The 13,464-nt window shown below is 34.6% G+C and overlaps 1 protein-coding gene across 10 annotated transcripts in view; it reads right to left on the bottom strand.

The window, feature by feature from the left end:
- ap3b2 (adaptor related protein complex 3 subunit beta 2) overlaps positions 1-13,464 on the bottom strand; it is a 103,154-nt gene that overhangs the window by 50,016 nt on the left and 39,674 nt on the right. For all 10 annotated transcript variants that reach the window (XM_030136083.1, XM_030136084.1, XM_030136082.1 and 7 more), the window contains exons 8-9: positions 12,999-13,196; positions 4,515-4,612 (exon numbers count right to left, since the gene is read on the bottom strand). In XM_030136083.1, the coding sequence (XP_029991943.1) occupies positions 4,515-4,612; positions 12,999-13,196 (296 nt within the window). The remainder of the gene's footprint in view (positions 1-4,514; positions 4,613-12,998; positions 13,197-13,464) is intronic.

Genomic DNA, 13,464 nt, shown 5'->3' with positions numbered 1-13,464 from the left:
TTTTTTTTTCACACTACATTAACCTTCCATCACAGAATGCCTTAATAAAAATGCCTTTTATTTACCTACAGTGGAATAACCTATTATTCTATTCTATCCTCAGGTGGTAAACTGGATTATAATGAAATCAGGAGTAATGAAATCTAATAATATACAGTGTGGTGGTTTTCTGAAAAATCCCCCCCAGTGAAGGTGTTGTTTGGTTGCAGCTGAATGATGGTGCCATTACTGCACAGCCACAGCCACAGGAGCACTTGTTCAATAAGACGCTGACAGTCTGCATGACTTATAAAGCCACCAGGCCACCTATGCGCTGCCATCACTCTTGGTGGTTTATGCTTTCATGTTTACCACGGCCTCACTGAGCTCCTTGTTTAATTTCACTTTCTGCTCCGGGGCTGTGCAGATTTATTTTACCACCCTCACTTGTCACTTTTGTTGCTGTCATACTGTTTTCCACTTTGCTGGGTTTCATGGTTGTTACACTTTGCCTTATCAAATTCAGCGGCGGATTTCATTGGTCCTTCGACTTCTCTTTTTGTTCTTTTCAAGTGCAACTCTGATGACACGCTAGAATGAGGTGATACCTATTGAACTGGCATCTACAGTGAAACGCTAAAATATACACAAACAGGCCAAAAATACTCAACATCTCCTGAAATGTACTACCCTATGGACACCGGCATGATAAAAATGTACATGCACAAAAAAACTGCCATTAAATCATCTTTTTTCTCATAAATCTGTTAAATGATTTTCAGGATTTTTACCCTTAAAATACCAGTTTAATTATTCCAGTTATAAATGTATTTGTTTTTATTTATTATAACCCCCCCCACAAAAAAATGTATTATGTTCCAAATAATAAATCAGGGGTGTCAAACTCATTTTAGTTCAGGGGCCACATACAGCCTAATATGGCATAAAGTGGGCCGGACCAGTAAAATAATATAAATAATAGGATAACAATAACTTCTGAGTGAAAAACATTTAAATTCTGTAATGAAAATGTTTACATCTATGAATTTTACTCAAACAAATATGAACAACCTGTAAATTCTTAAGAAAAATAAGTGCAATGTTAACAATATTACGCCTTAGTTTATCATTTATACATGTGAATCACAACTTAGAGATCACAGTGGCTCTACAAATACACAAAACATTTAATAACAGGGAGAATATTATCAAAATTCCACATACTTCTCTTAAGAGATTTAAGGTTTTTCACATTTTTTCATCATCAGTCCAGCCCTGAATCAGACCCTCGTTTTAAACCTCAGCTCCTTTGTCAGGTTGTGAAATACAGAGTTTATCATGAACTACTGTGAAAAAGTCATTTGTGAAATTGCAGGAGGTCTCTAAAGGACTGACAACGTGCTGCTTCTGTCACACAATCCTATTTTTCTGTATCTTCCCCATCATGGTTGACATGTAAAATGAGGCTATAATTGATATGGGATTTATGGATGACTCTTGCTGAAAAGAACAAAAGCTTTAGAAACGTGTCTGCTGTTTCTGATCACATTTTCAGGTAGAGAAATTAATAGAACAAAAACAGAAAAATTACTACATTTTTCATCTCAGAATCCACAAAAATGAAAAGGCCTTTTGTGACCATTACAACCTTGAACCTGCACTTGATTTTTCTTGTCACGTTTTAAGATAGAAAATGAAATATTTTTTATGAAACACATTTACTACCAGCACTTATTTTCTTACTGAAATACAGAGTACCATTGTAAGTAGAGGTTGACCGATAAATAATGAAAAACTCATTCTATGATTAACTACAGATATATGTACCACACTGTAACAAAAATCTAGAACTTTAACTTTATTAGAAATGATAAAACCATCAGGCTGATAATAAAAGTCAAAGTAACAAACGCTGAAATGGATAAATGAATGAATAATAAAAACTAAATCACAGAACAGAATACTGTGAGTTAAAAACTGAGGTCTGATTCTTCTTCTTTTTTTTTTTAATTTTTTTTATTTTTCCCTCAGATTGTTACCTTTTCTAGTTGAGAAGCCTGATATTAGCCACTGGCCACTATTGGCACCAAGTTTCACTGATACTGATAGTTTGTACAACATCTATCATCCATCTGTCTTTAGTATTTCTCATGTAATTTTTCTAAAATCTAGATACGTATTTAACAGAATTGATTAGCCAACAATATACCATAATTTTAAAAATTAGTAATGATAAAAGGAAGGATTACACTGCTTTCTTTTTCTTATTAACTTTAAAGACGTAATACTATTTTTGTGGCAACCTCCAAATAAATTTTTCTCTACATTTAACCTTCCCTAACTGATTTATCACCATTTATTATAATATTATACTCGCATTGGGCATTTCTAAGCAAAAATCAGGTATTTTCCTATTTTAATTTACTACTTATGTAGATATTCATTAAAGTAAATTCAAAGATTACTATATCAAAACAGAAAAAAAAAAAAAGAAAAAGCAAATTTTCAGCAAAATATGTTAACTGAACATAAACACAAGTTTCTTCAACTGCCATCATTTGTCAAACTACATGGATTTTATTGACGAATCAATGTTGCAGAACATGACAGTGGTTCCACGTTCACTACAGAACCTCTGAACGTCCAAATGGTGAAAAACTGAAAAACTGCATTTTACCTGAATTATTTCAGTGTATTGATAGACTTCAGACTTCAGACTTGCTTTATTATCATTCAATAAATGCACCATCAGTACCTTATTAAATGAAATGTCGGTGCTTGGCTCACCACAGTGTCAGTTTATAAAAAAATAAATAAAAACACACCTTGCGACATATAAAAGTAGCCTAAAATACTGTAAACATTTAAAATATATCTAACTATATGTAACTACACTGTAAAAAATTAATGTAGAATAAACACCAAAAAGTTGTAAAATTGCAACATAAAAAAGTGTAAGTGACAATACGATGCAAAGTTGTTTATTTGAAAATATTTTTGTGTTAATGATTGAATCAAATATAGCTGTAGTTCTTACAGGAAGAGTATGTGAACAAAACAAGATTTGTATGTAGAAATGATGTATTTCTATTGTTTTTAGAAAATAAAACTGTAAATTGAAATACAATGTGGTGCCGTTTAAATTGCAAAACTGTAATGTTGAAATAATGGCATATTTGCTTTTATTTATATATATATATATATATATATATATATATATATATATATATATATATATATATATTAAATATATATATATATATATATATATATATATATATATATATATATATATATATATATATACAGGGTGGGGAAGCAAAATATACAATGAACATTTAGTTGTTTTTTCTCAGCAGGCACTACGTCAATTGTTTTGAAACCAAACATATATTGATGTCATAATCATACCTAACACTATTATCCATACCTTTTCAGAAACTTTTGCCCATATGAGTAATCAGGAAAGCAAACGTCAAAGAGTGTGTGATTTGCTGAATGCACTCGTCACACCAAAGGAGATTTCAAAAATAGTTGGAGTGTCCATAAAGACTGTTTATAATGGAAAGAAGAGAATGACTATGAGCAAAACTATTACCAGAAAGTCTGGAAGATACTATTAAAGAAGAATGGGAGAAGCTGTCACCCGAATATTTGAGGAACACTTGCACAAGTTTCAGGAAGCGTGTGAAGGCAGTTATTGAGAAAGAAGGAGGACACATAGAATAAAAACATTTTCTATTATGTACATTTTTTTGTGGCAAATAAATTCTCATGACTTTCAATAAACTAATTGGTCATACACTGTCTTTCAATCCCTGCCTCAAAATATTGTAAATTTTGCTTCCCCACCCTGTATATATATATATATATATATATATATATATATATATATATATATATATATATATATATATATATATAAAAGTTATAAAAAAGTAAACATTTAACAATGTAACATTTCAAATTTGTCAATTAATGGGTTGGTAGAGTTGGTAGAGCAGCTCGTCCAATAACCAAAGGGTTGGTGGTTCGAATCCTGGCTCTAACTGTCCATATGTCAAATAGTCCATGGAAGACACTGAACCCTAAATTGCTCCCAGTCGGACCTGGTGGTTTTGGAAAGTGCTTTGGACACCATGAGGGTGTAGAAAATGTGCTAAATAAGTGCAGTCCATTTACCATTTACATCCGGTGTTAAATCTACATGTTTAAAATGTTAAATCTACATGTTACTCCGTAAATATGTTTACAGTTGGATGTGTTTTTTACAGTATTGTTCTGGAAACCATAGCTGCCAGTTTTTTTCCGTAAAAACAACAGGATTTTTTTTACAGTGTATTGATAGAATTACTGGTTCAAGAGTTATTAAACATTTTCGATCTCTAGATTGTTTTGACGTTGGCTGTTTAGGTCTTTGAGGGTTAAGGAACAGTGACAGCTTAGAGCTTTATAATTTATGACAATGAAGCACAAAAAACAGTGAGCGACCTCAGAAGCTTCAATAATGTTTGTACGTGTGCAGTATTGCTCACCTGTGGCTCCTCAGGAGACGGACCAGAGCCTTTGCAATCACTCCAACCTCTGCTTTAGGGGCAAGGTGGAAATATAACTGAGCCACAGCCATCACCACCTTTAATGTGCAGAGAATGAAAAAACACAGCCACGGGTAAATCATGAGTGGATATAAAACTTAAAAAAAAGAATTATTGCACAATGTAATGCAGAATCTTTTTTTTTTTCTTTTTTTATTTGGCGTAGTCTGTTTAAAGCACTGAATAAATCCGTGTAAATTAAAATCAGAAGTCCATTACCAATGCATCACTGCCTCACACTGCCTTATGTAATGTGTTGCAGTGCAGATGTTGAATGTGAATGATTTATTCTGCTGCTGTTCTGAATATACTTCAACAGGCACTCTTTCTTTCATAGCTTCCAGCAATAAGAAAATAACTAGCACATTGACCCACGGGAATCCACGGGTTCTAGAAGCAGTAGAATTGATAAAATGAGGAGGAGAGCTAAGCGTGCTGGTGTAATACACAGATTAGGAAAACATATAATGGCCCTCATTTTGGTTTGTATTGACATTGATGTGAACCATAGACTTTTACACAGGACTGAACATGACAGTTTATTGCGACCAGGGTGCGATTTGTCAAAAAAAACAGAGATGGGGATGTTTTTTTTTTTTTGTTTGTTTGTTTTTTTGGTTGGAGCAGAAGGGGGGCAGTTATATACATTGGGGTGCAGTCCATAATCACTGTCACTAACGCTGGCATACATACTTTCAATGTCCAACTCCTGGGTTCTATTCCTCTATTTTACAGCGGATCCTACATGAAATTTTCACAACATCTAACCCACAGGTGTCAAACATGCGGCCCGGGGGCCAAATCCAGCCCGCCAAAGGGTCCAATCTGGCCCAAATTTGTGAAATGCAAAAATTACACTCAAGATATTAAAAATCAATCATTTTATTTTAGGAGCCATAAAAAGCCATGAAAAGCCAAGTGGGTCAGATCAGTAAAATACTATCATAAAAACCTACATATAATGACAATTCCAAATTTTTCCTCTGTTTTAGTGTAAAAAAGTGAAATTACATGAAAATGTGTAAATTTACAAACTGGCTGTTCACAAAAAATATGAAAAACTAGTAATGTGTAAAGAAAAGTGCAATTTTACTAATATCACTGGTCTATAAGGAAAATGCTTCCAGAATAAAAGTAATGAAATTTTACCACATGAGAGTCACTGATAAAGAAAAATCAAGCCAAAAACGCTGGTTGGCTGAACTTTCCAAGATACAGCCTTGGGTCAAAATGTGAAATTCAAGAATTAACGAGAGAATGGGTTTGACTCAAAAGGAATATTTGTCTCAGAGCTACAAGATCTACTTCTAAACACTGTCTGCACATTAGAATACATTCACTTTACAGGTTCTATTTAGTGGAAGATTTATAAAACTGTTATATAAATGTACATAAACCAATATATATGTGTAATAACACTTAATCATATACCTTGAAAACATCAGCACTTTCGTCATTTATTTTCCAATTAACCTTATTAAAATACGTAACATTTAGCCCATTTAATGTCTGAAGCAAATCATTTCTAAAAAAAATTGTAGACCAGTGTATTCTGCCAGTTACTAAAATATTTTGTAAATTTGCAGATCCATCATGATCTGTACGTTGTAATGCACATTTACAAATGATAAGCAGAGGCAAAATATAGTTAAAATTGCACTTATTTTTCTTAATAAATTTTAGTTTTTTCATGGTTGTTCATGTTATTCACATTTTAAAAAGGACAGTTTATAGATGTAAATGTTTCTATAATGTAATTTTACTTTTTTCACTATAAAACACATTGAAATGTTTAGAGTTGGCATTATTTATATATTATTATGTTATTAATTCACTGGTCTGGCCCACTTCAGATCATACTGGGAGGATGTGGCCCCTGAACTAAAATGAGTTTGACACCCCTGATCTAACCTGTATCCACTGGACACACAAATGTTGGGCCCCATGAATTTGTCACGTTTACCCCCCCCACCCCCTTTATGGCACCCCAGTGGATGGTGATGTTGACGAAATCTGAGACTGCCGACAGTTCGGTTCAGGTGAACGTTAGTGCCAGTAATGTAAGATATAGACGAAAACTATCACAACCTGTCTGTTATTGAGCAGAAGTAGGGATGTAAGAACCAGAGGGGTGGTTAATCCCCCCATCCCCCTCAACAAATCGCACCCTGATTGCGACTCACTGCCATCCTGTGTCCACATGCGCTGAACTGCGGTCCTTGTGATCTGAATCTGTGCAGAACGGTCTGTCAAGTCAGCATAAGACCTTGACACAGGACTGAACATGACGGTTTATTGCATCCCACTGTTGTCCTGTGTCCAGATCCAATGAACTCCAGTCCGTCTGATTGGAGTCTGCACTGTTACCGTGTTACAGTGGGGGGGGGGGGGGGGTCGGGAGGGGGTCGTTAATGGGCCGGGTCTGACCAGTTTTTCAGTTATAAAGCAGACACACATACATGCACACAGAGGCCACTTGGCTTTTACAATATAGATAAGTTCAACATGTAGTTTTTTGGACATTTTAAGCTTCCAATCTCCATATTATAATTACTAGCGGCATTGTACTTGTGGTGCCATTGTATGATAGCATGAGAGGCTAAAATCGCCAAGAATACCTCACAACATTTGAATACAGACATAAAATTGTGCCTAGTAGATAGTCAGGTAATGTTTCTATTCATTTGGCGAGTTTGGCGGCGATCGGGCCTGTGAAGGCTGAGGAAAATCCATACAAATGCCCTCCCGTGCTGCAACATCAATTGGACGGACAACATGCATTATATAGTAGGATTATTATTATTTCTTTTTTAAAATTTGCATTCAATGGATATTTTTGTCTACACGAAGAATCAGAGTTCAATATCTGTCCTTGCATGGCTTTTGAGCTGCTAAACACTCGACCACAAGCTGGTTATTGTTTTGTTTTTTGTTTTTTCTGCCTTTTAATGTCAGTTAGAATAGTATAAGCCCTGTTTTATTAAAGCTGTTTTAAAGAAATCTGCCAAAAGGTAGGGTGTGACAGTGAGCCACAAATAGATTTAAACATCAGCTCATCAGGTGACATCAGTGCTAAAAGGAGACCATTTACTAAATGCTTAATAGGTGCAAAATAATAAGCTGCATGAAGAGTAATTACACAGCACGATGGTAGCTTTCTAAACTCTATCCATGATAAGCATTTGAAGAAGAGGGTTAATCCTGAGCTGCAAGAGTACAGAGGGGGATGTTTCATAATATCTAAGATGGAACAAAACAGGCCATCCAAGGTAATGCACTGTGATGCTTTATTAATTTCCTTTGGGTAATTGTCACCACCGTAGAGTGAGAGGTCAGCTCTAATGTGAGAGGTTTTGCTCAAGGGCACTTCAGCTGGATAGATGCTCGTTAACATGAGAGCCTGAAACAATGACAGGCATCCTGACCTGGTCTAGACTGATGAAGGTTTGTCCCTTATGTTTGATATTTACATACTTACATTTATATGACCGTATAACTCTAATAGGCGGCTTATGTAACTCAGCTGTAATGTATTATGAATAAAATATAGAACAATTAAATTCCCGTGTCTTGTTAAATGTGGTTCTAATTGTGTTTAGTTTGTGTGTAGCAGACGTCACCTTTTGTGAATAATGTGTATGACAGTAATGTAGAAATGTGCAGGAGGTTTCCATGGTTTGTTTTAATATGGCGTTAAGTGTTTTGTGAAATTGATGTCGGATGAATCATTCACTGTTTATATAAAGACTAACCCTTCTATTGTTTCAAATATGATAGTGTCATGAATATGAACCAAGGTTACAATAGTTTTGGGTTTTTTTATAATAGTTTAGTTTTATTTAGTTTTAACTTTTTTTTCTCTTATTCAGTTAGTTTTAATTAGTTTTTAGAGTAGGTTTGCTAGTTTTTATTAGTTTTTGGGTTTTTTCTGAATGATCAGTTTTAGTTTAGTTTTAGTTTTTTCATATCTTTTATCTTCCTCGTTGTCATATTCAAATAAATCCCATACAGGACTCTGCTGCTTCTTCCCAACTTCAGCTTATGACTCTAAGCCACAAGTGACGAGAAGTGACGGACTGCGAAGTGCCGTATGGTGCTGCCAGCTAAAATTGCTTGACTGAGATAAATCGATTTCATATCAATCCGACTTTGACAAAGACGAAAACAAAGGGAATTTTATCTATAATTTTTAGTTAGTTTTGTAAGTACACAATACAGTTTCAGTTAGTTATCATTTTTTCTTTTAATAATAGTTTTCGTTTATTTCAGTTAACGAAAATGTTTTTTCAATCCTAGTTTTTGTCATTTCGTTAGTTTTCGTTAATAATAATAACCTTGATATGAACATATTCCATTTGTGTTTTCAGAATAAAACTTAACTCCACACATAGAATTTACTGATTAGGACATAGGGCTGCACGATATTGGAAAAAAAAATGACATTGCGATTTTTTTTAACCCTGTGATATATATTGTGATATGAAAACATACTCAGGAGGATATAATAGCTGTGTGGTGCTGACGTAAATGGTCAAACAAATGAGTTGTGTTTCCTCTCGTTGTGGCGACACAGAGCACATGTTTTAATATCATCTGTCTTGTAGCTGAAATAATTCCAGATAACTGAAGTTGTTTTTCTTTTAGGCACCAAGTCTTCGTTTTCAGTGTTTTTGTCTTTTTCGTTGTTCATTTTTCAGTGTTGTTACCAGCGACTCACTCCATGTGCAGGGGCGTGGTCTGCTTCAGCAAACTGATTAAGAACGATTGTGATTGGTGGATTGCTGTGCATAGTGTGTGTCAGGTACCCCGTTTGAAATTAGATGAGAACACATCGAGTTAATTTTCCTCCTACATTGCAGGACCTGCGATGTGACTATTGCACACACAGAAACTGCAATGATGATGCTCAAACGATATATTGTGTAGCTCTATATGGATATATGGGATGCATCAGTATTATTCAAGTTTTAGAAGCATTCACTGGAATAATTACACAATGCATTCAGAATATGCATCTCAATTGCGGTTTTTACTGACATTTCAGATATCAAGGTTGCACCAATCCAATATTAGGATCAGATATTGGCCCCGATATCAACATTTTAGCTGGATTGGGGATCTGTAAAAGGAACCAATCCATAAGACCAATCCTTCCTCTTTAAATTTTTGCGACACAGGCCACATCCTGCACACCGAAAGTTGAGTGGAGTTGGTGCAAACACAGACAGACAACATGGAGTGAACTAAGGGGTCTGTGGTTTGGAGGTACACTGTAAAAAATGACTGTAGAATTAACATCAAAAAGTTGTAAAACTGCAACATAAAAAAAAAAACTGTAAGTGACAATACAAAGCAAAGATGTTTATTTGAAAAGATTTTTATCTTAACGATTGAATCAAATATAGCTGTAGTTTTTACAGGAAGAGTATGTGAACAAAACCAGATTTGTATGTAGAAATGATGTATTTCTATTGTTTTTAGAAAATAAAACTGTAAATTGAAATACAATGTGGTGCCGTGTAATTTGCAAGACCATAATGTTGAAATAAGCCTATTTGCTTTTTTTTTTTTTTTTTTTTAAATAAAAAGTTATAAAAAAGTAAACATTTAACAATTTAACAGTTTAAATTTGTAAATGAATGGGTTTGTAGAGTTGGTAGAGCGGCTCGTCAAGTAACCAAAGGGTTGGTGGTTCGAATCCTGGCTCAGACTGTCCGTATGTCAAAGTGTCCATGGAAGACGCTGAACCTTAAATTGACCTGGTGGCTTTGGACACCATGAAGATGTATAAAATGCACTGAATATGTGCAGTCCATTTACCATTTAAATCCAGTGTTAAATCTACATGTTTAAAATGTTTAATCTACATGTTACTTTGTAAATATGTTTACAGTTGGATGTGTTTTTTACAGTATTGTTCTGGAAACCACAGCTGCCAGTTATTTTCCGTAAAAACAACAGGATTATTTTTTTACAGTGTATTTCAGCCTTACCACACCAACTAGCTCGACGTCAGTTTGTAATGCTTGTAAAGTGAATGTTGCCAGGGGTGGTGGTAGCACTGCCAAATACAACACGACACATTTAATTAAGCACCTGCAGAAGTGCCACGCAAAGGAGCATGAGGAATTCCAGCAGCTCAACAGATCAAAAGGAGCCGCCGCTGCTGGAGGTAGTACACAGCTAACGATGGTAGATGCTCCCCAAAACACTCTAAATCAACAATGATATTGGATCGTTATCGGGTATCAACCAATACGTAAGGCCCTAGCATCGGTATCGGCATTAGAACTGAAAAAGTAGGATTGGTGCATCTCTACAAAATATAGAATTGTTCAGGCTGGAGTAGAGAGTAGAGATACATGTCCAACAATAAAAACACTCCAACTTTTAAACATCATGCAAACATCACACTGGCAACCTTTTCAAAAATTAAATGAGATTGAACATTTAACCCTGTAACACCAAACGTATCATATTTGATCCATGAGTTTTGAAGCCCTCTACATGATCAGCGTGATATTTCTTTTCTTGAAAAACCTGATTTATACAATTAGATACATGCAATACACAGATAATCCACCAGGGGGGAGGAATTCATTCACCAGAGGCCTTTCCAGTGACACTACAAGATTGTCATGAATGAGGAAGGAGGAAGAACTCTCGCAATTTTGAAAAGGAATTACCAATTTGTTAGACATGTTTGTGTTATATTAATGTTTTTGTTTGTTCAAAAATAACGATATTTGAGCATTGAGACCCAATGTATCAAATAGTATACAAAATTGAAAGTCATACATGGAAACTGATATTTGAAAAAAAAACAAAGAAATTGGATTGTTCAGAGGGACCAATAAAGGCTCCAGTTTCAAAGAACTGGAATTTTCTGTTGATGATTTAATGGTTCAGGCTTTACGGGGTTAAAGGGTTCAGCAAGTACATGGAAAGCTGCAGGAATATTAGTGGAATATTCAACTTCATCATTATCTTAGTAGATTTGTAGGATTAGGCCTGGTCAATATGCTGAATGAAGTCAATTAATTTAATGTTTTCTGTTTGAAAATCATGAAAATTTGACATTACCTTTCCTGCTCTTGCAATAAAAATTCAAAATGTGATATATTCTCTTTGAACATGTTTCCACATTCATTGCCTGCCAGTGGTGCAGTTTTATTTAAAATCATTTTTGACACCCTCATAAGTACTACTTTTTTGTTATTGCTGTTACTTATTAATATTGCAAATATCTGACAGATTGTTTTATTAAAGAGAACTGTTTTTGAGTCATATTTGTCTTAGGATTATATCAGTAGAAATTCACTTGTTCTGGCAATAACACACAGCCGTCAAAGAAATGCTATTGTTTGGAATAAAACTGAAAAAACAAAAAGAATATTTTGTGCAACGTAGACCAAGGTTATCGTTAATGAAAACTAACGAAATGACGAAAACTAGAGTTGAAAAAACATTTTTGTTAACTGAAATAAATAAAACTATAATTAAAAGAAAATTTTTTTAACTAACTAAAACTGTATTATGTGCTTATAAAACTAAAACATATAAAAATTATGGATAAAATTCCCTTTGTTTTCATCTTTGTCAACGTTGGATTGATACAAAAGCGATTTATTTCGCTCAAGCAATTTTAGCTAGCGGCACCATACGGTACTTCACGGTCCATCACTTGTTATCACTTGTTGTTTAGTCGTCTTCTCATCCCTACTCTACCTGGAAACGTAGAGACTAAAATTGGGAGACAGCAGAGTCCTGTCTGGGATTTATTTGAATACGGCGGCGAAGAAGATAAAATGTACGACAAAATGAAAATTAATACTAAAACTAAACTAAAACTAAGCATTTGGAAAAAAATGAAAACTAATAAAAACTAGCAAATCTGCTTTAAAAATGAATTAAAACTAACTGAATTAGAGAAAAAAAAGTCAAAACTAACTAAAACTAAACTATAATGAAAAATCCAAAACTATTATAACCTTGATGTAGACTTTAACTTTGCTGATAATTTGTTTGTGGTTAGGCATATTAGTGCAATCTGGGTGGAGACTTTTTGACAAAATTTTTTCTATTATGTTTTCTAATATTTGTAATTCAAGTAACGGATCATTTCCAGTGTCACATCAAAGGGTTGTATCATTTTGTGACAATAATGACTCATTTGCTGTACATTCCACTTACTGCATGGCCATTTGCAAAGAAAAATTTGACAAGCAATATATAAAAATGACTCAAAAATGTCCGTTAGATTCTCTAGTTAACTTTGCATGGAAAAGGTTCATTATTTCTCTCTAACAGTCTGTCACAGAGTGCTGTCATGGACCAATCAGAACTGAGGATTAACCAAATGTAATAAACCCTGATCAAAAAAAAAAAAAAATCAGTGTATCATTAATGATGCAATTTCCTTACAGCTGCATTTCGGCTTTGCAGGAGCGGCTTGGTGTTCCTCAGCAGCAGGCGGTGGTCTGGATCCATCACATATGGCTTTCTCTTAGCCATAGCTGCAGCCTCAGCCTTCTTCTCCTTCTCCTCCTCATCTTCATCCTCATCTTCATCAGAGCCATAGAAGGTCTTCTCGCCACTGTTTCCCTCCTCCAACAGGGACTCCTGCAGTATTAGATATACAGTGTGTATAATGAACACACAGAAATCTATCTCTGTGTGAAAAAAATAGTCACTGGATGGTTAAAAAGTCATCAGAAGTCACATGATGGCAATTTGCTCTTGAATATATCAGCAGCAACAGCAGCTACACTGCGTCTGAGCAACATTTTCATTAAACCTGTTTTTAAAAAAGGCATATTGAGCAAAAAACGCTGCACCAATTTCCAACCACAGGCATTAGAGTTGACATAATAACAATGTCCCGTGCTAT

This window comes from Sphaeramia orbicularis, chromosome 6, assembly GCF_902148855.1.
Source record: "Sphaeramia orbicularis chromosome 6, fSphaOr1.1, whole genome shotgun sequence".
NCBI lineage: Eukaryota > Metazoa > Chordata > Actinopteri > Kurtiformes > Apogonidae > Sphaeramia > Sphaeramia orbicularis.
Note: the sequence above shows the minus strand (reverse complement) of the source record. Positions and strands in the feature narration are given on the sequence as shown.